General features: G+C 36.6%; 2 protein-coding genes across 3 annotated transcripts in view; one reads left to right on the plus strand and one right to left on the minus strand.

The window, feature by feature from the left end:
• LOC134845298 (uncharacterized) overlaps nt 1–24,348 on the plus strand; it is a 30,863-nt gene extending 6,515 nt beyond the window's left edge. Inside the window, exons 2-7 of one of the 2 annotated variants that reach the window (XM_063862257.1) lie at nt 2,932–5,006; nt 15,634–16,401; nt 16,743–17,357; nt 17,691–17,924; nt 18,724–19,514; nt 21,696–24,348. In XM_063862257.1, coding sequence (XP_063718327.1) covers nt 15,738–16,401; nt 16,743–17,357; nt 17,691–17,924; nt 18,724–19,514; nt 21,696–23,609 — 4,218 coding nt within the window. In that variant the 5' untranslated portion in view covers nt 2,932–5,006; nt 15,634–15,737 and the 3' untranslated portion in view covers nt 23,610–24,348. Of the gene's footprint in view, nt 1–2,931; nt 5,007–9,523; nt 9,833–15,633; nt 16,402–16,742; nt 17,358–17,690; nt 17,925–18,723; nt 19,515–21,695 lie in introns of those variants that run through there. The other variant, XM_063862258.1, reaches the window with a different exon arrangement.
• The window catches only part of LOC134843608 (TBC1 domain family member 30-like), a 551,730-nt gene that overhangs the window by 279,139 nt on the left and 245,159 nt on the right, over nt 1–27,432 (minus strand). The gene's annotated exons all lie outside the window — the stretch shown is intronic.

The raw sequence follows: 27,432 nt of genomic DNA on the forward strand, positions 1-27,432 counted from the left end.
ATATATTTAAATGCGGGCTTCACTATCTCGCCATGTTTAAATTCTTTCAACGTATTTTTTTGCATCTTTAACAAAAGAGTTTTTTCACGTTTAAGCTAAATCGTATTTTGCAATGGTTAAGGTTTTTTTTCGATTTTCCCGTTTAGTTCATCAAGTTTGTATTTAGCAACCCAATAGTTGGATGTTCTCAGAGTTTCCCCAGGTTTTGAGATTCTGGCCTCCATATATGAATAACCAAATCCTTGTAGTTTTCGAAATATGACGTTTTCTATGATTTTAAAACGTTTTCAAAAACTTAGATTTTAGAAAATTCCAATACGTTGAAGATCTCAGTCCTGTTGTTGGATTTTGTGAGGGTACTCTCAGGGGTTGCGAATCTTGCCCCTAATTATGGCTGCTCAAATCCTTGTAGTTTTCGAGATATGACGTTTTTTATGATTTTCTCCGACATTTTCAAAACAAATAAGATGTTAAAAAATTCCAAAACTTTGAAGATCTCAATCCTGTTGTTGGAATCTGTGAGGGTACTCTCAGAGGGTTGCAAATCTGGCCTCTGAATATTTCTGCTCAAATTTTTGTAGTTTTCGACAGCCCCTAGCCTGTAGTTGGGGCTGTCAGAGTAATCTCAGGAGTTGCAAATTCGGGCTCCAATTAAGAATGCTCAATTCGGGCTCCAATTAAGAATGCTCAAATAGAGATACGGCGATTTTTGTGATTTTTTTTGGAAATTTCCAGAAAACTCAAATTACAAAATAGTTGACTAAAGTGAAATTCCCAACCCTGTAGTTGTGTGCTGTCAGAGTACTTTCAAAGAGTTTGAATATTTCCATCTAATAAGACTGCTCAAATCTTGATAGTTTTCGAGATGTGAATTTTTTTCTGGTTTTCAAACAAAAATACCTCTTTTTAGAAAACTTAGGGTGAAGTTTCTCAAAATTTGAATTCACGAACAGGATATGTAAATCTTGCGTCCAAATGCGACTGCTGAATTGCTTTTAGTTTACCAGATGTTACGTTTCTTAGTTCATTTTAAATTTTTCGAAGAACTTATATAAAATTTCACAAAATTTTACGGTTCTTCAAAATGTGTATAAAAATATTGAATAAAATACTTTGCAAAATTTGTAATTACGAACCCTGTAATTGGGTGCTGTCAAAGCACACTCAAAGAATGCAGATCTTATTTCCAATATATGCGGTTTATCATGAGTATCGGAGGTGCGTAAACCTTAAAAGGCAGTCGGAACATTCAGGGCTTCGCCCTGATACGAGCAGTCTTGTTCCTAATTAGTTTTGCTGTTATTAGCCTCACAAGGGTGCATCCACAGTGCGGAAACTAATATTTTAAACTTTCGCAATTACCATCGACAGAAGACACAAGTCTGCTCTACAGAGTTCAAAATGGGTTTTTTGAGTGCAGTTAAAAAAAGTAAAGAGTGGTATGTGGGCTTGGTCAGTTGTGGAAATTTGATGGTCTTGAAATCAAGTCAAAATTTTCTTTGTTTTATTTAGTTTGTGTTAATTTCAATTTTGTTATTTTTTCCTTCAACCGGTTACAAGACTTTTTCACGCCTAAAACTTTCTCAGATTTCATGAGTTTACAGCATTAGCATATCAAGTTCTTGATACTACGTTGGCTCTCTTAGCGTAGAGGTTACACGCATGCTTGGGGTCACCACGGTTTGATGTTCGAGACCAAAAAGGAGCGCCTCATTGTTTGGACATTCAAAATTTTCATTTTGACAATCTTAGCTGAGTGACTATCGTTTGTCTGCTTATTTTTGCAGGATATTCTTCCACAGCTGGATTTTTCTTCTGATTTAAGTTATTTCTGTAATGGTGCGGGTAATTGAGTCACAAGAAAACAATCAATGGAGTCTTTTCGTTTTTTTTTACAGCTGATTCAATTGCTTGTTTTTGATTTCATCAAGTGAGCTATCAATTGAGTTCATAAAAGTAACACAGATTATATCGGGAAAAATGATTGGTTTTTCAAGTAGTCATTTTTTGAGTTACGACTCGTAGCTGAGTCCTGAAGGCATTTTTTCGATTAGTTGAAAACGGTTTTAAATGATTTTTGCAGTTATTGACAACTTTTCTCGCTCTACTTCAGATCTGCTTTAGGTTGACGTCAGTTTGATGCCAAAAATGAGTTTCTTACTCATATTTTTAGATGGAAAATTAACTACCATGTTTTGCCGGCTAATTTTCTAAACGTTTTTATGATCGGTTCTACCATAAATTGCGTCATAGATGCAATTTTGGATAATTCGAGCTTAAGTTTTATGGTTTTGTTTGCAGTTGCTGCTAAATCGCAGCTAATCCGAGTTTAGCGTGACGACTGTTTTGTTTGAGATGGAATAAAAACAATGGTTGTGGATCAGTGATTGAGTTGCAAGGGAGTCCCTCTTGGCCATTTGCGTCATGTCTACTTAGATGGGTTTCAGCTTCAGCCCTAAGCTTTAGTTGCAGTAAGCATAATTGTCATCATGAATAATATTGGTGTAGAAAAGTTATTCAAATTGAGCATGTACTGATTGTTTAGTTTCAGCCACAATATGTTACTCCCCTGTACTTTTTTGTTATCTACCTGTTTATCGCGCTTCTTTTTAGTTTGTTTTGCTGTTTTAGTGAATGATAGTTGAAAAGAATGATCGTGTCGTTTTTTTTTGCATATCAGTTTTTGCGCCGCAATTCTGTAGGTTTTTATTGCTGTGTTCTGTAGGTTTTTATTAAGTTCAATTAGAGTAGGTTGCTCTTCTGTTGGTATTATTTGACTAAAAATTATCTGTGCAAAGTTGGAAAATCTAGAATTGAGGCAATTGCAATTAATTGGATATTGATCTGCTATTGGACCTAGACTGCGGTTCGATGTGCTTAATTTCTCTGTCAGGAAGAGTTTGAATCATTCAGTTTGTTTGTTTGTTTCAGTTATTGTTATGTGGCAACACGGGCTCTGGGCAAATCTCCAGTTGAAATCTGGAACTCCTAATTTACCATCCTCTTACATAACAGCCTGTTGCTATTACGTAACATCCAGATCCTAGAATCATCCCTAGCTCAGAAACGAAGTCTACCATTGTTATAGAATCATACAGTACCCACGTATAAAGTAGCCTCCTGGATTCGATCTAATCTCGTTAAACAATCATTATCTTTGTCGTTCAAATTGAAACAAAGTTTAGTCATTACTGTAGCTAGTCGAGTCTAATCAGTCTTAATAAATATTTTGATCCTCCTCACATCCGACTTCCACCTCTCATTCATTATTATCTAAGAAAAGTCGACGACTCAAAACCCGATTTCCGCCAATTTTTGTTTCGTCTGCTGGGTTATCTGCTCATAATTTGAGAATTTAAAATTATAAATATAAGCTGGATTGGCGCAATAATTTTAGCGTTAGATAAAAAGTTCATCAAAAAAGCTTGATTAGACAGGGATCCTTTGATACCGCAGCAAGTCTTTTTTATTTGTCCGTGCTAGTCGGCGGATTCATTTATTATACCTATGGACTGTTTCTTTCTTTTGGCTTTAATGGTCAAATTAAGTCGCAGCCATCTTGCTTATTAGTTACCATGTGGTTGCGATTGAATTGAGGCCATCTTAGTCTGAACTTGTTTGAACTTACTAATTATTTTTACGACGCTTTTCTCGAACTTTAATATTCATTTGATTGAAGGAAATTGAACCGTACAAATTCACCATCTCGGAATAGCAATTTTCAAAAATATTTCTCAAACCCAAGGCGAAGAACCTTCAAGATGAAATAGTCATTGAATGTTTGGTTGATTAATGATTTTCGAGTTTTGAAATAGTATCAAAATTTAGCGACTATAAAATAATGTATAAATTATTTATCCTTTTACCAAATTAAAAATTAACGATCTCTTTTCCCGCATAATTTGATTCCTGCATAATTTGCTGCTGAATATTTAAAAAAGGGAATAATTTGCTCAGCTGAATTTTCAGGTTAACCAAAGCACCAAGCATTAAGTTAAGTGACATTATTGCTTCCATGGATTCTGCCATTTGAAATTCCAGGTTAAACTTCCCTTAAATTTCCAGGTTAAAATATTCCTATATTTCCCTTTTTAGTTCTACTACAATTCTTTCCTTCCCGCTAGTAAGTAAATTTCACAAATCATTCCCCGATTTCATTTCATTTAACCCTCAATACTTCATTTAGCGTTGTGTTATTGTTACTACTGACTGCAACATGGCTACTACACTGGAAAGCATAGAGATCCGAATCAGAAAATATGTTATTAAATAAGACCGACTGCGAGAGAAGCACAGGTAGTCAGCCGCAGTCAGTGATTGTATTAAAATTACAGAGAGAAGAACAAATTACTACTAGTACTTACTACTCAATACTTTCTCCTTGTCGCTCATCTTCTTTTCTCGCCACTATTTGGCCCGTGAATAAAAATTTGCCTACCTGAAAATCAGCGCTGGTCAAAAAGGAAGTGTGTTTTTATTGCCCGTGAACAACAGAATGTGGCTATTAGTCGAGCCTCTTTTACATCAACATCTTCAATCGAGTAAAGAGAAGAAAAATGCTGCAGGAAATAGCTGGGCAGATAATAGCTAGCGAGCGATTGATGTTGCAAATTATAAAGTATATCGGGCTACATACACATAGTTAAGGAACATATAGAGAGTCAATTGATATATTTCAGCTAACTTACCACCACCTTGTTGTTCCTAATTTAGTGCGGAAGTATCCTTCTTTTCGTTGGGTTTATTTTTTTTCGGATTACTACGGTTGCGATTCAACTAACCTGGGCTTTTTATTCATAGGCAGGAAAAAACTCGAGCCTTTTAGGTTATTTTCCAACGGGTATTCGCTTGAACTTGACAGTAGTATTATAATGGTCAGCATTTCTTGTTTTCATTAAATAACTGGTCCCAAAAGAGTTTCGAGCTATCGCTACCCGATTGGAATCGGATTGGAAATTTCTGTTTGTTATTTTGTGCCGATCGATTCAGAAGACCAGTCAGTAAAAGTAAGTAATATGATCACCTTTAATTTCACTCGTTATTTTTTTTGGAGTTATTCACTTTCTGTAGTTTTTTTCCTATTGGCTTGTGGCTTTCAGGTCAATAATAGTTTTTTCAATTAAACCCAAATGTTTAAATCATGGCGGTGAAGTGGCCATGATATCTGCTTTGGAAGCTTGATCTGTACTCGTTGCTAAGAAACATTTACTGCCATAAATTTAAGCAAAAGTTGCATGTTTCTCCGAAAAAAACTGAACACCGTCTTTTGTTGCTTCTTCTCTCGTCGAGCAATAGCCTTTATTTTAAAAGATAGACACCTTAAATTTGATCGAAGGGTTGGGGATTTAAAACACTAAAAATGAGACAATTTTTTTAATATCGATTTTCAGAGCGGTAAATTTTCTGCACCGCAGGCGAAATTTTGAAAACAGACAAAACTTTTTGGCCCTTTTTGATAAGTTTTAACCAAAGCGCTGTTCCACTCAAAAATAGTATACATTGGCGCTAAAAGCGCCCGAGGAAATAATTTAGCGGCCTCCCCACCTAAATCTGCCACCCTATCTCAACTCGCAAATTGCAAGCAAATAGAATTTTCAACACGGATAGCCAGTTGCTGTGCACGTAGCACAGTGTTCCGATCACATTATAAAATACTAGAAAAAGTTATGTTTTTCAATTTAGTTTTTTTTTGTTGTGCGTGGTGTAATGCGAAAATTATAAGAATGCGTAGATCGTTAGAAGATTGGTCATAATCGACAACAGCTGTCTTCGAAAAATGAATAAAAACAAAAAAAATCAGATAGTTTTTTGATAATTTTTTTTGATTTTTTTTGCAGAATATTTGTTTGATATTCTTTTTAGTGCCAAAGAAATGCTAAATGAAGCTTCCAAATCTATCTTATTTTAAGTAGTAATTATATCTTATTTCAACTAGTAAATCTTAACTAGTAAAGCGAGCGAATAGACTAACTCGTCATTTGAATGCAGATTTTTAAATTTCGTTCGTATCATCTACCTTTCCCGATATTTATTTCTCACTCCCTGCTCATGCGTCGAAAATAAATTTTAAAAAGTAAAAAAAAATAAATTAACCCGAAAATAATTTTCTTCACCTGTTTTCAGTGGTTAGAACAACAAGGAAAGCCGATTGCTATGCTAGTTGAATAGAATCGTCTCATCACGCTACTTCGAAAAAATCAGCTTAATTAAAGTTAAAACTTACAGTTCAGCTTCTAATCAAATTGTCTTGTTTTGTCTGAAATTTGAAAAAAGGTAAACCAGTTTTCTCAAGACAGACAAGTTTTTGATTTTTGATATCCAAATCACGGTTCATAGGGCTTTAACATGATAGCACACATGACTTCCATGAGTTTTTTTAGATGTTTTCAAAGTGCGTTGAAACAAACTCATTCTATGCCACAGTTTTTTTCCCTTATCGTGAACTGCACGGAACAACAAGAATAGTCAGAGGGATGTGAAACTTAAAATATATTTTAAAAAAAACTTGAAATACGACTTTTTGTTTGTTGTTTAGTCATCGTAATAGTTAGTATTGCTATAATGTTATCGCTTTAATAAAGAGTAATTGTTACATTTGTCTGAAAAACAAATGTTTCTAAAAGGTAGTTGTCGACACTCAATTTCGGCCGACCGACTGAAATTTTTCTAAAGGCTTCTTCCGCGCCAATCCTCCGGATTCTTCCGGGGAGAGCGCCTAAAGTAAGATGTAAGAAATTTTTGGTCCAAATTTTTTCAAGAAAATCTTAGATCCGGCGCTGAAAAAACCGAAAAGAAAGAATAGCCTGAAAAATTTTTGAATCGAAATTTACGAATATACCATAAACGTTTATTCATAAGCTAGTTTCAGAAATTCCTAATTTCTGCCGTTTATGTCTCAGATTCTTCGCCCTTTGCGCTAATCGTCAGGTTTTGCTATATTCTGTTGGACCTGAAAATGTCTGTTAGTGTACCGTTTTGAAGAATTGGTGTGATAACTTAGAAAAACTGAGCGCATCACTTATTCGAAACAGTATGTTTAAAATAATGGCTATTTGCTTGAGTTAACACCTGAAAACCGAACGCGGTGTTTTTTAACATGAATTGGCTATAATTTTGCAATAACCTAGAGGCGCCAGTTGCCTCTTGGAGTTAGATGATGGTATAGATAGTGAAATAATCTAGCAGGGAGATAACTAAATTTCTAGCTAACAAATGTCTATCGTCAAAACGACAAAACTTAAGTACTATCTGATAGGATGGAGCGACAATTCGTAACAGGCGACAATTCGCAACAGGCTACAAATCGTAACAGGCGGCACTTCGCAACAAGGCATTGGTTGGCAAGTAGAATACGCTTGCTCCGCTGCGCTCACATCCGGCACGAGAGCAATACTGGGTGTGAATCCGTTCCCCGCTCAATCTACTGTTACGAATTGTTGCTTGTTACACGAACTGTCGCATCTTACGAATCGTCGCATCTTACGAATTGTCGCCTCACAATATGGCAGAATTTTTTAAAAGAATTTTACAGAGGCGCCATTTGCCTTGAGTTAGATGGTATAGATATTGAAATAATCTAGTAGGGAGATGACTTAATTTCCTTTGGAAAAGTTGTTGGGTTGGTTGCCCGAAAACGGATGTCTTAAAATAATACCAAAAGGGGGATCCTTTAATTGGTAAGGGGGTCGAATCCCTAGCAGCGATCCTTGTTGCATTCCAGATGATTTCCATTACAAGTTTTGACCTGCATTATTCTACTGCTCAGATACCACTTCATTAAATTCAAGGAAAGGAGGCTTGACTAGCATAAAGCTCGACTAGCATTAAAGTTTAAACACATGAAAATATGACCACCCCCATAGGATTTGACCCATATCCGCACAAAGGGTCACCCCTTGGTACTTTTTTGCTATCTACAGTTTTTGCTGATTGAACCTATAATTGAAATGCATATTTTATATAAATCCGCTGTCAAAAAATGCATGCATAGGGGGATAGCTAATAAAGCCCAGTAGGGAAGAAATTGTTACCAAGATCCCAATGATTTTATTTTTATTCAATATTTCAATTTTTTGCTTCAACTTTTATGCTAGTGGGTGCGATTTTCGAAGTATTTATGTTAGTCGAGCTTTATGCTAGTCGATACACCGCCAATTCAATGGCTTGAAAGATTGAAACAACTATGGCATAGAGTAGGATTTATAGACTCCACTTAAGGTGCCTACAAATAAGCTCATACAGTCTCAAATACGGCAGCATTTTTAAAAAAAATATTTCTAGTCGTAATTTGGAGTTTCAACTTTGGGATTTGAATATAAAACTTAAAAAATAAAAAATTTGGTCGAAAATTCTGTGATCTTACGTGAAAGGAACTAGTTATATTTGTTGTTCCGATTTGTATATTGGGTAAGAACTTTGTATTCGGGTCTGTTTTAGTTTTTTTTCTTTTTTTTTCGTTTTCCACGCTAAGTCAGCTGCCACAAATAATCATCGGAGAGAATCGATTGATATATCATATTTAAGCCCTTTCAGCCGTGATTCGATTGACATCAGAAAGTTTTCGCAGTGTCGAGAAATACCGATTTGAAATTTTTGTTTTTTCGTCCTAATTAGAGCGAACAAAACGAGCGAGCTATTAGCTTATTCTAATGGCTTAAAAGCTTACAATAGCTTAATTTAAAACGTCTAAATTTAGGTTTCTTGAGTAGCGTTAGTTTTTTTATTCTAAGTACTGCAAACAAATTGAAATAAATTTGTGAAATTTTTTTTTGATTTTTTTCCTTCATATTTCTATAAATTTTTCAACAAAAATTGTTTTTTCAACAAAAATTAGTTTTGCACAGTAACCGGCTGTCCTTGTTATGTTATCAAATAGCTCGTAAATTTAACCCCTAGTTTCTTATTCTTTGTATAGATCCTAATTTCCCATCCGCTTTGTCCTTCTTTTTATGGAGTAATTTTGTGGTTATGCAACCAAATGATTAGCCCTTCTTTTTATGGAGTAATTTTAAGGTTATGCAACCAAATTAGTTAAAATACTGTTTCTTTGTGAGTAATTTTTTTCCCCAAATGGTCTGTACATTTTTTTACTGGCAAGGGAGCTGAAGATTAAAAAGAAGTTTAGCTTCCTATGCACCTGAAGTACGCGGAAAAGTGGCAATGCCAATTGCATTATCCTTTCTGGTAATTATAACTTACATTGCATATATATCTCAAGATTTTAAAATTTTCCATCTTTTTTCAGTCGGAGAAAGAGTGGCGTTTTCAACTTAGTGGCGTATTTTATTTCGGTTACCACCGAAGAAAAATGAGGAAGGACGGATACTGGCAATAAATTGAGCTAAACAGCACTATTTTTGTTAGCTCTGATTCTGAATATTGACTACAAGTGAAAAATTGTATCAGACAAAATACGATGCTTTAAAAAATAACTACAATGGAGTATTTTAGGAACGCGTTTAGTTGAAAAATATATATCCATGTATCTATTTTGCACCCGTCTTTTTCCGCGTGTCGCTTATCTAGCTCATGACCATTGCACAATCTTGTCATTCAGTTTTAGTTTATACTTTCACTACTGTAGCTGCGGATGGAAATGTGATTTGTAACGTTCTTCTGATTTCAAAAGTCAAACTGTGAAAACAGTTGCGGCGAATTTGCTCTCCTTAAGTGTACACTATTTCCATTTCCACCAGAACTAATTTTTTATTTTTACTCCACTCACTTATGGTGTCAATTTCTGAATTCAATTTTTCAACTTTTTTCGTACAAGTTGATTGATCAAATTTGATTTATGCTTATAGTCTTAATAGATAACTACGATCATACGAAGGTAATACTTCTTTATCTATATTTTTTAAGAGTAGTGATCATAATAATGTATGATTGTTGTAGCTGCTTAAGGCGTCGCACTGTTTAACACTTGAATAAATCTATTTTTCTGGGCAGGGCAAAATTGTCTTGGATCATTGTTGGACTCGAACCGCCAACCTTTTGATTGAGAGGCGGGTATGCGATGCTACGCCACTTGACCTTAACTATAGCATGCATCTACCTATATCTTTCTACTCTCTTTCGTCGGCTTTTTTTAGGTCGACCAAATTGATGTTTTGAGCTCCCTAAAATCACTATAAAGGCCCTATTTTGAGCTAATTTTCTTCGCTGTAGGCAATTTCTGAAAAGTCCATGGAAAAAAGAGACGTTTTGTGGCATTTTTTGGAAAGTTTTGACTTGGATTCCGCCAATAGCTGCTAGTGGCATCTCATTCGTTGGCAAAATGAGTTAATAATGATAGGGCACCTACTACACACAGCTGTGTGTAAAAAGTGCTTATATTAAAACTTTCAGGCAATCAAATCGCTCCTGCATGCATTTTTCACGAAGGTGCTCTTTAAATGTCAATGATCATTAATCGGGTTGCCACTGTGTTATTGAGGTGTCATGGGTTTTTAAGATTAGCCATGGAGGTCACTGAGTGTCATAGAGAAAAGTGACTGGTTCTAGATGCTAGATGTTTTGGGCTTTGAGTTTTAAAGCCAAACAATTCCAAATTTTCTTAATTCTCCTTTTGTATAGACACAGGCAGGGGCGGATCTAGAATTTTCTCGAGGGGGGGGGGGGGGGGGGGGGGGGGGGGCGGCGGATTTTCAAAAAATATTCGAAAATTTTGACGACCTTTTTTTTTAGGTCGACCAAATTGATTTTTCGAGCTCTCCCAAAGCATTTTGGCTAAATTTTCTGAAAGACGCCTTTAGAAAAATTTTAGGGTCGGTCGGCCAAAAATGGATTTCTGAAAAAGTATCAAAGGGGGGGGACCCTTTGGGTCGGCAGGGGGTCGAATCCCTGAGGGGGAGCGTCCGCCCCCGCCCCCCCCCCCCTAAATCCGCCCCTGGACACAGGGGCGGATCTAGGATTTTCTGGGGGGGGGGGAGGCGGATTTTCAAAAGATTTCGAAAAAATTTTTGACCTTTTTTTAGGTTGATTAAATAGATTTTTCGAGCTCTCCCAAAGCTCTAAAAAGACCCTGTTGTGGCCAAATTTCCTGCGCCACAAGCTAAATTGTGAAATAACAGGCCAAAAAATGCGTTTATAGGCACTTTTTTGGAAAGTTTTGACGGCCCGCTCTTCCCATCAAAATTAAATATTAGCGCCTTCAGAAAAATTTTATGGTCCGTCAGCCAAAAATGGATATCTCAAATTTGAACAATGGGGGACGCTTTGGGTCGGCAGGGGATCGCTACTGTATCGACATTTTTTGGAGGTGATAGTCTTTTCATCACAAGGCTAGGAAATGAAATAAATTCCGGGTTTGATCTTTGGCCAGCAAAATTTCTTGGAGCGCTCTTTTTCCGGGTTGGAAATTTGACTTTATCAGAGACTGCAATTTTTCATAGAGGTCTTTGGACATTTGGATTTCAAACTATCCTCTTAAGCATTGAAAAACCCGTGAATGACCCGTCAACTATTTTTCCCGCAAATAATTTTTTGCTTTTTTTGCACCGAGCGAACAATCTCCTCCTAATCATCTGATAGAGGAGATTGTTCACGTAGTTAAAAACTATTTTTTTCAGCCCATCATCATTTTGCGTATCGACTTTTGCTTAATTTGCCGTTTACTTATATATGATATTAAATCAGTTGGTTCATTTAGGGGTAAATTGTTCATTTGGTGTCTTGTTTTTAGTTAAATTTTGGATTCATTTCATGCTGTAAGAACATAAAGGGACGCTTTTAGCCTTCCGTCTAAAATGCAGTCATTCACCGCCTTTTCCCACTTTTTAGCTGCTTCTTCAGAATTTGCGACCGCTGGTAATTTAGTTTGTCCACATTCCAATTTCTACCCGGCCGTTCAAAGTTGATCTGACAACGCATTGCTGCCTTTTAGTGTAACTCCTACTTCGCTTACCAATATTTACAAAGGTTGGGCCAAATATATTCCATATAGGTGATATTTCTTTTCATATGTGCACAAGGCGTGATCAAACTACGAGTACAACCATCAAAATTGATTGCTACTACGAATTAAAAGGCGACATTTTTTGTAGTAGGTAGTATTTTTTAAATTCTAAATGTCATTCCCTTTAGAAACCGTCGTTCTTTTTTTCGCTGATGTGTATTTGCCTTTTTTGGCCTTGTTCTATTTTATTTTCGGACTTTGGGTTAAATGTTTTGATGGCGTCGTTGGAAGGAGGGCTGTATTGAATGAGGAAGTATTTAAATACAGTAAATTGTTGATTTGTGTAACGTATGTGAATCGAGAGTGTAGGGTGGTTCAAGAGATGGTTCAATAACACAGAATATTCCGACGACAAATAAGAAACTACACAAACGTTTTTTGTCCAAATTGCGTCCTTTTTTGCTCGTGATGTGAGCAGAAAATGTGAACGAAAGCCTAAAATTCTGAAACTAATAATAACTTAGGTTTGTCGGCTGAGATGCCACATCGTAGAATTGTTTTTTGCTGTACGCGAAATACATTGTAGTTGTTTTTAGTGTTCTTATTTTTTTCTATTTGTAATTTTACTAACCTGGACTTCGTATATTTTCATTTCTTTTTTTTCGATTAAAAACTTTATTCTGCCCAAATTTTTTCGGCTTATTTTTTTAATTGGCTTAGTGACCTTAAATTGCGTAGTTTTATGGAAAAAGTTTTTTAATGTTCCTCTCTGGATTGCATAAAATGCTCAATATCTTATTGAATTTATAGTTTTTCATGACAACAATTTTTTTTCGGCAGTTTTTCCTTCTTATTCCGCTTGATACGTTTCGGCCTATATAAAACCGGCTTAAGTGTTTTTATTGCGTTTTCTGACAAGCAAAAGTGTTTTTATGTGCTTGTGTGAGTTTCGAGGGTGAGGGGGACTTCAGAACTTTTATTGGTCATACATTTTTCAATTTTTTTCCGGCTTTTTTAATTTTCTCTTTTTTTTTGGTGTAATCGGTTTCGGCCTATATTATATTGGCTTAGTGACCTCATATTGTTTCAGTTGAAGAACAAATAAAGTTTTGTGTGTTTATGTCTTGAGGGTGAGTGTCTTTTAATAATTCATTTTTGATAGATCTAGCTTTTTTGACAGTTTCGATTTTGTTTCTCACTTAGCGTCTTTCTTGTTTTGTATCACAAGTGTTGCATAGCTCAACCTCGCCTTTATTCAAACGAATGCGCTAAAAACATTTTAAATTTTAAAATCACGACTGAATGGGCTGTAATATTACATATCACTAGACCCATTTCAATGATTATTTATGGTACCTGTTTTTACGTGAAAAAAAAAAAACTAAACACGGCCCAAGGCAAAGTTCTTGCCACTTTTAATAGTTGGAAATTTGAGGATAACCGGTTGCTGTGCAATTAGCATAGAGTTCTCCGTTTAAACAAAAAATCCCTTTTTTGTAAACGGTGCGAAATTGGATGATAATTTGTTAGAGTGGTTGATGATGGCTAAAATCGCTTTAAAACGCACTAGAATTAGATAGCAAGCACACCGTTTCACTCATAATTTTCCCACTATCTCGCTTATAGGCATATAAATAAGTCTGAAGCAGGGAAAAGTTCAGACAGACATTTTTGTTGAAATCCGAATCATGGCTGAAAAATCTTACGATATCGCGCTTGATATCCTAAAGTTTTCCTTGAGGTAGTCAAAATCGGGAAGAAAATATACACCCTACGCGTTAGTTCCTTCCTTCCCAGATTCTATACGGAATAACAAGTCGAATACTGTTTTTCCTTGATGATAAAAAAAAACAATTTCAATTTTTTCATGTATCAAATTTTAACTGAACGACCAAGAAATCATTTTGTGGATAACTCCAAGTATATAAGTTATAGTTGTCGTGAATTTTCGTTCGTCAAACGGGAACCTTTCTCAATAAACTGGATATCAACTTCAAAATTGAGGAATCTCATATTGTTACTGCTAGTAAAGGTATTGTATTTTATTCCAGGCTCAAATATAGATTTAAGTTCTCGCTAATAGCTTTTATTTTTTTCACGTTTTTTTATCGGAGTGGTAGTTTGTCCCGGCCCTGGTAATCAATCTTATAGTAACTTAGAACAGGAAATAGTCCGTATAGATGCTAATTAACGTTGCTTCGCGATGATTGAAAAAGAAACTGAATTCGATTCTTCGGTGCCTGTGCGTGTTGACCTTTTCCCCCAAAAATAGGTGTCTCTTTTGGAACCTGGGATTGTCGGTGGTGGAATGAATTGGAATTAATATCACAACTATTGACATTTCAGTACGCATTATGGCAGAAAGATTCGATAGCAGAAGCTTCTAACTAATCTTAAACTTAATTAATTCCTTTAAATTTCTATTTTTCGTTTAATTAACGCTTGAAACCCTTTCTTAAAAAATCTTGATTGCCAACCTTAACTAAAGGCCTCTTTATTATTTGGTCTTTATTTCAATCTTAGACTTTGAAGTGTCCACAAACTCTGATAATGGCTAATATTAGTTTCTGTTATTTGGTCGGTTTTTCTTACTTTATTTAAGTATTGGGGGTTAATTTTAGCGTTCGTTTCTATTTTCTTCTCTTAAGTTATCATTAGAATCCTCTCCTCGTCGTCCGTCCAAATAGGTGTTCAATTGTTTTCTCGTCTTCATTTTCCACCCCAGAATCAGAGTAGAGTTTAAGCTTAATTCCACCACCTCTCCTCCGATAGCTGAAAATTTTTACCAGTTTAGCCGATAAGTTAGAATAAAAATTAGCGTAAAATCAAGTTCAAGCGTTATTGACGAGAAGCGAACGATTGCAGCGCTGCGCTTTCAATCGACATGAGAGGTAGATACAGCTCGTACATCAATGTTTTCCCTATTCAGTTTCACATTTTGGCTAAAGTTTTAACAAAAAAAACTGATTGATTTTAATAAATATCCCCTCCTATGGCAAAAGCGAAGAGTTTAGCCATTGGGGTAGAAATTTCGGGTTTAACTTCAGGTTAGCAAGTTTCAAATTTTCGACTATCCGAGTTCTCGGCTATGTGGGTACTGCCCTTCGCCTATTCCTACTATCTCCCCGTTTCCCTCGTCAATTTTTCCATCTTTTTAATCTTAACCATTGTTTTTTCCGTTGAATTGCCACTGAAATTTACACAATCATCAGCTAACAGTAACACCATCTTTTACTCTGTATTTTTGCTTCTCTATTTTGTCAGTTAAGTTAAGCTACATTATTAAAGCGGTATGCTTTTTGGGATCTCTAAAGTTATTCATTTTGTCCGCTTTTTGAGCGTATTTAAAAATATTCTTATTCGTTGGTGAATTATTAGAAAAAAGTTGCACGTGTGAAACGTTGTTTGTGTAGTTTCCCAGGTATATAAAAAATTGAGGCTTATAATAAACAAACAATTTGTTTATTTTTAAAATGCTTCTTTGATTTTTACGCGAACTGAAACTATACCAAAATTTATTTTGTTGGATATTGTAACAGGTGTTTAATGTCCGTTTGTTAGGTGTTACAATTGGAACGATTATCTATCAATGAAATTGATTAAATCATTATTTTTAACTCTCGGCTCAATTTGAAAACAGCATGATCTTTTGTTTACATATCTGGAAAAACACTTACCCAATTTAGGCAATCAAATAGCCTATAATTAAAAGATTATCCTTGCATTTTACTGTTTAGAGATCTCAGATTAGCAAAGTGGTCTAAATCGGTTCCGAATTGAATAGCGAGATTAAAAATACGTCAAATTATCCGAGCCCGCTTTATCTTAATGGTAATATACGATGGCATCAGCAGGCGACTCAGAACTAAAATTAACCAATAATTCATCCCTCGAAAATAGCAGAGAGTTTATAAACTCTGATCTCATCATTGCAAACCATTGCAACTTGAAATTGAGTCCTCTCTCAAACCTGTCGAACTCAACTGAAATTTTACCATCCAAATCCAATTATCGACCGGACGACAGCTGCGAGCTGAAATTGAGTCTGGAAAATCTGCCGGATTGCAGCGTCACTTCTGAGCAAGACACGAACAATCGCACAGAGCACAAATCGGAGAGTAGCAAAAGCGGCGAGAGCTTTGAATCTTCTTCTAATTGTGAATCTTCCTGTCAAGACGAATCAGCAGTTGTCATGACTGAGCAAGAACCCTCAACTCCCGGCTCGAAATCATCAGTTGAAAAGCAATCGCATTTGAATGGAAAAAGCGAGGACAGGTTCCGAAAATTGTCCCGAGATAGTGCAATTAAATCGTTCAACGAGGAATTGACAGTAGAGCTACCTGTACATGATTTGGTGGCGGCTCCTGGAAAGGTATCTGGATGTAGTTCCTCGTTTGGAACACCTCTGGCAACATCCTCCCCCTCTTTCTCACAACTGCAGAGCGCCTCGCCTCACGTGGTTTCTCTAGTCGCCAGCAGTTGCAAAGTATCCAGTGCAAGTCCAGGTCAGTTGAAGAGATTGAAAAGTCGAAGAGTTCATTTTTTTCGACTCCCTTCGTTAATTGCTTAAAATGTTTGAAAGGCCGTACATGATCGATTTAATAATAATACCATCAGGTAAAATCAGGCAGGAACGAATCAAAGAGTAACATGATATTTTTTGAGAACTCCGGCAGAAATTACAAAAATGGTATTTAACTGCTAAGATGTTATGTTTATTTATAAATAATTATTAGAAGTATTTCAGTATTTTACTTCTGCGATTTTTTACTTTGAGGGTCTGATCAATCAATGCCGACAAATTAATTGTATAATAACGACAATTATTTGGCCATGTTCGCTTTAGTGAGCTTCGTCTGCGAGGATGGCGAGGACCAAGACTCAGTCACAAACTGGAGCATGACTTCACTCGAGGCGATTGAGGCCGCTGTGTGCTTTCAGCCGAAAGCTCTTTCAGCCTCCCCTAATCACTATAATAGCCATCAAACTACTGTTCCTCAGCAATCTGCAAGCAATGAATCTCAAATTACATCTACGTGTAACAATTTAAGTCAAGAGAACTTGAAAATGCACAATCAACACCCGACGTCGTTGTTGCTACCGGCTACAATTTCCTTCAACGATAATGTAGTGTCTAATAATGGCAAGTCACAGTCCGGGAAACGTGACCTGGAACATGCCTCGTTTGATTCGGATTTAAGCTACGAGCAGTCGGTTGAACCCAAGAAGGCCAAGAGTGACGTGATTGACATGGGGGATTCAAAAGAGACAAGGTGTTGCGAGGAAGAGGCGCTGGCGCCTTCGATAGTGGTGACGAGTCCCTCAACCTCCCAGTCTCAGCAGTCGAGTTCCTGCAGTCCAACGACAACCTCTACTTCTTCTAACTCTGAAGACACGGATAGTGGAGTTGGTTGCAGTAACGATGAAATGCTGAATGACTTCATCGATGACTCCTTACAAGGTGAGAGATCCAGGGGCAAATATTGTTTTTAGACTAACATCTACCGTATTGAGTATCCTGGGTGTCATAGTTGTCATACTTGTTGAAAGGAATAGTTTCAGGGTCCAAGGTTTCCTAATAGATTTGTCAGGTTTGGAGCCCTATCGATCACACTTAGAATGTAATGTACAAGGTAGCATGCAAATGATCCAAGGCATGGGCCAGTCCAGATTTAAAAAATCTAGGTTTTAATTGACGGAAAAAAATCATGAATCTCTTCGAATCATCTGCTTTCACGCACCAATAAATTAGTTTCAAGTTCAGAAATGCTGATTTATGGAACTTTGTTTTCAGGCGAGAAGAAGTGTGTGGATGAGAGTGAAATGGGAGTTTGTGACGGTATTGGGGGTGGTAGTCGGGATGTGAGAATGGGGGTGGGCGCAACGAGTAAGAACAGTAAACATAACGTGGACAGAACCTTCCGACCAGTGCGCAAGAGGAGCATCCACTTTGGAAACGTCACTGTCTACTACTTCTCCAGGGCACAGGGCTTCACTTGTGTCCCTGCACAGGGCGGATCAACTCTAGGTCAGACCATCTAATTGACTCATTGGAGTATTGTGCTCTTTTTCAGCTTCAAACCCCTCGTTGAATTTTATTAAGTACAAAAATTGCGAACAATACAGTTTGAGTTTTTTCACTTTTTTATATTGACATGTTCGAGAATAGCTTATAACGAAAAGTTTGTTGTAAGTAATGGATAGGAAGCTCAGTCTAGTCTTAAAAAAGTAAGTAAATACGGCCTTACTTGGGAATTTACTTGATCAATTTACGGAAAATCAGGGATCTGATTCATTAATGTGTTCAAAAACTACTTAACTTGGCCTCGATAAGTACTATTAAATTGTAGACAGTGAATTGAAACTATTTAAGTATCAACTTTTTTGTTCGTTTTTTTTTCATGAAAAAATTTGTTCACGCTCCAATTTGAGCTTTGGCGGTTCCACTTTAATGTCTTTTTAATTTAAATTCAAATTCATTTGCTGAAAGGAAGGCAAATTACGCTATTCAATTACTAAAGCTAAATGGCGTTAAAAAACGCGAACTACTTTACTTCAAACATGGATTGTAAATTATGGTTTTCATGCGGAATAAATTATATCGTTTTTGGATCCAGTTCTATCAGGAAGTTTGAATCTAAGAAGGTTTTATCTAGAAAGAATTCTAACGCCATATAAAAATATGAGTTTTCTTTAAAAATTGTTTTAAAAATATTCAGTTCTGTTGGCTATGTCTTAATAAATAACATAAAAAGGCTGTTTTACGATTGGAAGCGAATTACAGTACCAATTTCTTGTTTTGCAATTTGAATTGTGTTGTGTTGTAGGAATGTCTCCACAACACGAAGCAGTTGAGCAGTACTCGTTCTCCGACTACAAGAGTGTGCGACACTGCCGGAAGCGACAACTACTTAAGGACAGAACAGCGCTCAAGTTCCATAACCACCATCAGCACCATCACAACCACCAAACACAACACCACCTTAATCAGATCAATCAACTGAACCAGAACCCCTTAGTCAAGTCCACGCCCCTCCCTCACTCACCCCCGGCTTCTGTAGTCTCCTCTGAAACAGGCCCAGATGCCGAACAGAATATCTCTAGCACAACAACAACAGCCTCTAACGATTCAAAAAGCAGTACAGCAACACCAATGAAGGAACCAACGACAACTAGTTACAGTAGTAGTAATACTGGTAGTACAGGCTTAATTACACCAGAAAGCAGTACTGTTGTTGCACAAGCATCTAAAGTTAGCAATAACTCTTCTTCGAAATCTGAAAGGACCGAGCAAACTACTGATGTGAACCTGGATGAACAAGATTCAACTGTAAAATCAGAGAGCTCTGAAAAAACAGCTGAAATGTGTTCGAGTTTGCAAAGAGATGATGTAATTAGCAGAGATGACACGCCAGAAAGTTTGAGGCTCGTAGGTGATCAAAGTTCAACCAAGCAGTTCATTACGTCATGTGGTCTGGAATCGAACTTGCAAGAACACGAAGCGTGTCTAGACGCAGACGAGGCACAGCTGGAAGCGCAATTCGAGACCAATTGTTTGACCCCCGCAGACTATGACAACATGACCTCGGAGGAGATCGATGACTCATTCTGCCTAGAGGTCAGTACCCCTTTACGTTGCCAGCCCCTCCGTATCACATAGTTGTGCATGCTTCCATGTTTAAAAGACGGAACCTCCCTTTTTATTTTGGACTGAACTTTTAGTGTCAGAATATTGTCAAATGTGAAAATTTTATTTCTCCTTTACTTGTCAATTCTATTTAGTAACGTAATTGTTTATATGCAGATATTCCTTGTCACAAATTTTTTATAAATTGAAATCTTAAACGATGGATTTTTTCAACGATTAATATTTATTCCCATTAACGAAGCGAAGCGTTATTTCGCGAAAATTTTTCGCAAAAAAACTTGGATGCCGTGTAAAAAATAGACATTAAAAAACTGGAGTTTCAGTTGTTCGATCTGCTGATCTTTCCGAATGTCAGGCAAGATTCAAAGTTGAAAACATTTTTTCCATTTTTCAACTTATAAGCTCTAAATTTATTAGTATCTAATCTAAACTTGAGGGCTATTTGATTTGCTATTATATTTGATTGAGGTCAAAGATGCATTGTTTTGAAATGAAGAAACCTTGTTGTTCCGACTTTCGATACGAAAGTAACGGAATATTTGTGCTCGGGTGGGTTTTCTTCAGACAAATTTCGACCATTTTTGACAGAATTTTTTTATATCATTCGAAAGGTATTGTTGTCCTGAGCCTAAATTTGAAAAGATATTTCACCTGTGATCATTTTTTGAAAAGTTATGGGGGTTTAAAGATTGCAATTTTGGCCAATTTGGGACAATTAACGCGCGATATATTTCGCGCTCTTATAAGCGCTTTAAAACTTCCAGCTGCCTGTTGAACACTTAATCTGTTGAAAATGGAAAACAGTTAAAGTTGGTAAAGGACTAACGTGCCGAATCATCTGGTTGCCGAAGATGTGGTAATTTTTTTTGTCAAGATAAAATTATAAGTTTTTGGCATTTAACTGGGGTAAGTATATTATAATCATATCATTTCAGGGTAAGTTTAGATTTTTCTACTTCACTTGAAAATGTCTCTTGAAGAATGCACTTAATCAAGTCAAATAATGCTTTTTATTCGGCATCCTGGAACATTGATAATTTCGGCGACCTGAAGTTTGGCACGTTGACATGCCACCTTAGAGTTGTCTCTGTTCTCTTGAAATATTCAAGCTGAGCATAGTATTATAATTTTGCGGGGAAACTATTTTTTTCAGTTTGCTGAAGGTACAAGTTTTGTGTTTTCGTCTTTTAATACTTAGGTTGTTTGGTAGCCTTATTTTCACAGCAATTTTCGTTTCCAAATTATATAACACGTGCGTGATGGTGTACCATGTTGCAAAATTTCAAAAATTGAAAAATGTGTGTTTTCTGGCCCAAAATCAGTGTTTTTGTGCAGAATAATTTTTGCTCAAGCGACCTTCTCAAGCATAGTGTTAAGATGATTCCACTTTTTCTTAGCAAAACGGCCCCATTCAGTTCAAAGTCTTAAACAAAAAGGCTCATAATTTATAGGCCGCAGAATGAAGCCGAGACGTAGCCGAGTTTTTGTAACTCGAGGCTTATTTCTACTTTTTATAGAGCTGCTTTTTGTGTTCTCGCTAGTATTTGCGAAGCGAACACTCTGTAAATTTAAATTATGATCTAGCTATATCCGATATAATAAGGCGATGGCTTTGCTGCCTGGTATCCAATCATAAAAATGCTTGAAAGTAAATTAAGCAAAGACGATTTGGCCGAGTGGCTAAGGCAATTGAATCTAGTCGTTAAGTCTGGAAGAAACTATGGCGTAGGGTCTGTTTTTTTCAGAAAGTTTCTCAGTGTCGAGAAAAAACCTGGACCGAGTTTTCCATTTTCCAGCCTAAATGAAAAAAGTTCATTTTTGATATGTTTTGGTAATTTTTGTCGCATTTTGAAGTCGATTTTCTAAATCAGCATTGCTGGTGAAACCAATGTGAAAGTAAAATAGGAGTCTTCGAAACGAAGTAGTTTTTGAAAAAATGCGACTATTAGAAGTTCCTGGTTTGTCCCGTGCCTAACTAAACGCATTGCGAGCCTCAACATAAGCGAATAACAGGTCACTTTAACAAATTGATAATTGTATGCGCATACATGAAGATATTTCAGTGTGAGGTATATTATGGCTGAGGATTTTATCCACGTGGAATTTAACGGCACAGGTCTTGTCTTTTATTTGATTTTGTTGATGTTATAGGTAGTGCCACTGAAGAAGCGCAGGAAATTGCTGAAGGAAAGTGGCATAGACCAAATAGATGTGAGCGAGCACAAAGAGTGCGAGTGGATCCGAGTGTCGCGCGAGGACTGCGGCTGCAACTGTCGCGTGGTGTGTGACCCCAGAACGTGTCTGTGTGCCATAAATGGAATCAAATGTCAAGTGGACAGACAGAGTTACCCGTGTGGCTGCACGAAACAGGGATGTGGAAATGCCTCGGGAAGGATCGAGTTCAATCTGTACAGAGTACGCACTCACTTTTTCTACACTCTTCTGAGGCTGCAGCAGCACCGCAATAATAGCGTGGAACCCCACACGCAACTCTCGAGTGCCAATAGCAGAAATATTCTGGCGAAGAACTTGCAGAACTGCTCATCCAATTCGAGCGACGAAGAAGAAGATGACGACGATGAGTTGACTGACAGTAAAGAGTTAAGATGTGGATCGCCTGATTCGTTTGATGAAAACGAAGACGAGCGACATAGCGAGGACTCTTCGAGCATAATCGGCGAAAGAGGCGAGTGCTCGAATTACTGTTGTCTGGGAGTGGCTAGTCGCACCACGACGTACCCTGACGAATCCCACGCACGCATGATGCAGCAATACTACTGTGCAAATGGTCTAAACTTCAATCACCAGCAAACATCGGGAGGAACTGCAACATCTAGTCACTGCCCAACGAATCCAAATTTAGCACACAGTTCTAGTTATGACCAAACCTACGATCAACAGTCGAAAAGCTTAGACTGTGTTCTGCCGATGACGGGATCCGAAGGAATAGGAGCCATGGCCCAGTCGAGCTATCAAAACACGTACTCAAACCTGCCAGTATGTTCGGATGAAGTTATGCGCAATGAACGAGGTTACGACCAGAAAGGCGAGAGCTACAGCACTGCAAAGTGTCATCTGCGAACAGAAGTTGGCAAAACGGGATCGTCGTCTGTAGTGAATATCGACGTACAAAATGACGGCGTAATGACCGAGGATGACACGGAAACGAACGAAGATTCCGATTACATAGTCGAAACTGAAGAAGATAATTTTGAAGTCGTTGTTGACAGTCCAGAACATCAAAGTTTTGCAAATGGGACGACCAGCTACCAATCCAGCTCTTTCCAAAACTCTTCTGTTGCGAATTCTTACTACAATTCCTCTTACGGCAATTGCCATTCTGGTGATTATCAACTAGCACATCATGTTTCTGAAGGAATGGGGAATCATAAAAATATGAGCGTGAGCGGGGCAGACAATTACCCCATGTCCAACTTCCAGACGAGGTACCACGACCACACAGGAAATATTGCAACTCCTGTCCAGTCTCTGAATCACGCGGAACACTTTTTGAACTCGGGTAACACTCACGTGACTGCTAATGAAAACCACGCGGGATCCCACCTGACTAATAACATGTACCATCCGCCATTGACATCTCACAATTTGTATGGACAAAACCATCACGCCAACACTAATGTGTCTGGATATTCAGACTACGTCCAAAGTTCGACCCCTTACACTTCCCAGAATCACCTCCACAATCATTATCAAGCAGACCCTAGATGGTACCAAGGTCAAAACGAATGCCAAATGTACCCTGAAGTTAGTCACACGTCCTACATGAAGAATGGGTTTAGTTCACAGCCAACAGGAGAAGTAGACTCTAAGAATGCGGAGGAAGGAACGGAAGCCGCAGAAAAGTCTTGCAGAGAGAATCTTGAGGAGGAAGTTGAGAGTAAAGAAGATGCTTGCAGTAAAGAGTTCTCGAAGTCAGCGAGTAGTGACCTTGCTTTACCAGAATTGACGTCTTCAAATAATGGAGGTTTTGAAAACCAGCCAAACGGAGACTGTCAAAATGAGGAAATTCCCCTAGTCCCAAAAGTAACGGAGCACGTGAATTAGATCTCGAAAAACTAGATTAAACCAGTTAAAAAACTATTTTCATAGTTAGTTGCCGACCTGTGTGTTTGAACTTTTTTCAACGTCAATTTTTATGTCGTTTTGCAGTATCGAAATCTGAATTATTTAATTAAAATAGCGATATTTATAAAATATCTAATTGTCACATTTTAAAGGTTCGTCGACCAGGCTCGACATTATTTCTGCTATGTTCTTTTTCTATCCTTCGGTTTGTAATTAAATATTGCAAGAGTAAATTTGATCACTTTACTCTTTTATTCGTACACTTGCCTATTTTTCCGATCGATAGTTATGGAATTCAATCGGACAAAATTAATTAATTTAAATTTGAATTTTGACGTATTCTTGGTCAAAATCTACTCGTTGAATGTTTATTTTTCTGGATTTTAATCTTAACTGTCGTGAATTCAGAAGTTTGTTGACTTTGCAGTTCTATTTGTTTCCTATCAATTTTTACAGTGTTAATTCTTCAATTAATTCTTATGGCGTATTATTTCAACCTCGGAAAATTCTCCCGTCCTCTTATAGTGACTTTTTGGGAGAATTTTTTGTCTTCTTGCATCCCCATATAGTTGTAGTTTCAAATTAAGTTAGTGTTTATTATGTCGCTCCCTACAGAATTAGTTTAAAGCTAATTTATAACTAATTATAATACTATTTGATAGATTTATAATTTTATCGATAACATGTTTTCTGTAAATAAGATGAATTAATTCAATTTAGAGTGAACAATTTTGTGACGAACTAGCTCAAGCTATGGGAACATAAAGTCTTCTTTACGCAAACGAGCTTGAGGTCGAAGTGTCTTAACTTTTTAAGGCAAGTTGCACTTTTTAGTATCAGTTTATCAAAATAATAGTTTTGCGGGACATTTTTTATATCATACTTGAGTATAGTCTACTTGGTTTTTCTTGCTTTTTTCAGGAACAGTCTTAAAATTGACTTTTGATCTCTTTTTTTACTAAATTCTTTTTCATTTGCTATAGGAAGGCAAATCGTGCTCTTTAATTACAAAAATGAAATGGTGCGAAACAACTTAACCATTGATCCAGTTTTTTTTTTTAAAGTTGGGTTAATTTTGTCAAAAAGGTCAATCATAAATTGTTCTTGTAGCTCAAAGAGCTGTGACGCTATCCTTTTTTTGCAAGTCGCAAGTTGAAGTTTTTAAACAAGAAGTGAAATATATTTTTTGGTGTTTTAGTGTTCATTGACAATTTTGGAGTATCTGTTGGCTAAATTTATAGGTCCAGTGGTTTTTCTTTCATCGAAAGCTTTTGTTTATGTGCGCAAAGGACAGTTTTGTCGCAGTGTGAGAGACTCGGTCATCTTCTTTTTTACTCATTCGCAGATTTCTTTTTTTTACAAGTTCATTGACAATTTTAACTGAATGTGGGCTAGATTTTTATTGGTCTTGCGGGCTTTTATTTTCCTAAAGAAAATGTATTTAACTTTTCTGGCTCAATTTTGATTGTTCTATCTGGCCTGTGATTGCTTTTTAAATTCATCTCAAGTTCATTTATTATTTCCAAGTTTAACATGAAATAGTTTGTTTACCCTTGCGATAAGGAAGGTTATTGCAATCGGGTACTAGACTTTTTTTCCCGTAAACAACTTTGTCATCTGGACTCATCTGGACTCGTTGTACCTTAGTTCATGATGAATTCAATTTCGCAGTGTCTCATGCACACTTAGCCTGGAGGTAACGAATACGCCTGGGACGCCAAAGGTCTCGGGTTCGAATATGACTAGGACCTGTTATTTAAAAACGGAAAATATTCCTGTTCATAAAAAAATTCGGCCTATTTTTTGTCTTCTTATTTTTCGTCGGCATAGTTGCCAGATCTGAAAATCGTTTTTTTTGCGGCAAACAATTTTCACTGTAATTACTTTAAGTGTTTCAGCTTCTTAAAAATCCGGCGGAAACGAAATTTGTTTTTAATACTGGTTGTAATTTTACCAACTCGATTTGTCATTTTTTATCGGGTTCTGAAGTTTTGGCTTAGCTTACATCGAACTGGTGTCCTCTTATTGCTTCCTTCGGGGATCGGAAAAAGTTTGTGTTTGTGCGTGTGCTCTGAGGGGGAAAAGGGACCTAAATTTTTTTAGTAGTTTTTTTTTGAATTTTTTCGGCATGCAAGGTTTCCGCTCAGGCATTTTCGGCTTTGTTACCACATGGTAATTATAAATTCATTTTCAATCAGCCATCCGGCGCATCTGGCGTAGAGTTGACACAACTGTTTGAGGCCGCATCTTTTACTGGCAATTTTTTTTGACAAAAATAATTTTTTGAAATGTTTTTTCAAATTTTTCCGTTTGATTTTCATCAATTTTGTATAGCAAGTGGTGCGAAGCTCAGCTTCGCCTCTGTGTAAATGGAAGGCACAATACGCTATCCAATGGATATTTGATCTATTCGAAAATTTTTCGAATGGTTTTTTGTTGTTGTTGGATGTTTCGAATGAAGTTGGATGTTTATTTTTAGATTTCCCAGCAGCAAGGAAAAACCTTTTGACCTAGTTCTTCTTTAATATCGTTTTTTAATCGTCTAAGTATCTACCATAAAAGTTTTTTAACAGGTTGAAGGACACTTTTCAATTCTCTTTTGGCTAGTTTTATTGTTAAATTCTTTTTTCAAGACATTTAATTTCCTTGTATTTTTCTTTTTTTGTGCCATTTTTGTTATACTTTTGGAAAAATACGATTTTATCTGAAACCAAAACTTATGAATATAGTTTGGTGTTTCCCGATGTCTTACCCAAAATGATGGCTCCTATAACGTTTAACCTACTGCCCCTTTCCTCCTACCCACTCGCAAATTCAAATGTTTTGAAATTTTGTTCACATGGACTATTTGCCACACGATTTAACCTGCAAAATATTAACCCAATCGTTCTTTTATTTTGATTTTTCTATTGAGCTTAACAAACGCAACAATCGAATTGATCAGTGTGTCAGGTCGACAGTAAAAAGGGTAGCAGAGACTAAATTACTCCTTTGTAATAGTTTTTTTTATAAATAAAGATTTACCAATCTCAAATTAATCAGATAATGGGTCGTTGCTGATTTTCAAAGCTGTTTTGCGTAATGTTTTTGGTTTTCAAGTTTTGCCAGAATTTGGTTTTGCCTGAGTTAATATAAATTAGGTATTAAGTGACAAACTCCTTCAAAATTTGTGCAAATGGCTCAAACGACACATTTCATGAAAATAGACGAAGTGCCACATGAATCCAGTAAATTGTTACAAATGAAAGACCCTTTGTTGGGATCATAAGTACTGATTTGAACCCTTCATTTAACAAATTCTGAATAGCAAGGCAAATTTGAAACCCAAGTCAATGTAGGTATGAAATGAAGAATAGTATTTTCGGGAGTGTCAAATTCGTGAAATATTATATAAGTGTTGCGGGTGACGGACATCAAAACGGCGGACCCTAGGTCCAAATTGCAAAAATTGGAACTTCGAGCAAAAAAAAGAATTCACAAAAAGTGAAAGTTCATGGCTGATCTTAAATTAAGTAAGTTGGCGTTTTTAAATGCATAATTAACGCTATCATAGTCTTTTGAATTGTTATTGGACAAGAAAGCAAGAAATTATTTTTATAGAAAGTTCAAAAACCTGGTAATCAAACAGTTATCAAGAAAAATTTGACATCAAGATGTTGGTAATCGAAAGATATCTAGCAATTGCCACAAAAACTAGTTAGCAACATTTTCAAGAAATTGAAAAAAAAATCTATAACTCGTTAGATGTAACCATGAACTTGGTTTGTAGATATAAATTAGATTTTATCACTTGGTAAAGACT

This window comes from Symsagittifera roscoffensis, chromosome 4, assembly GCF_963678635.1.
Source record: "Symsagittifera roscoffensis chromosome 4, txSymRosc1.1, whole genome shotgun sequence".
Lineage (NCBI taxonomy): Eukaryota > Metazoa > Xenacoelomorpha > Acoela > Convolutidae > Symsagittifera > Symsagittifera roscoffensis.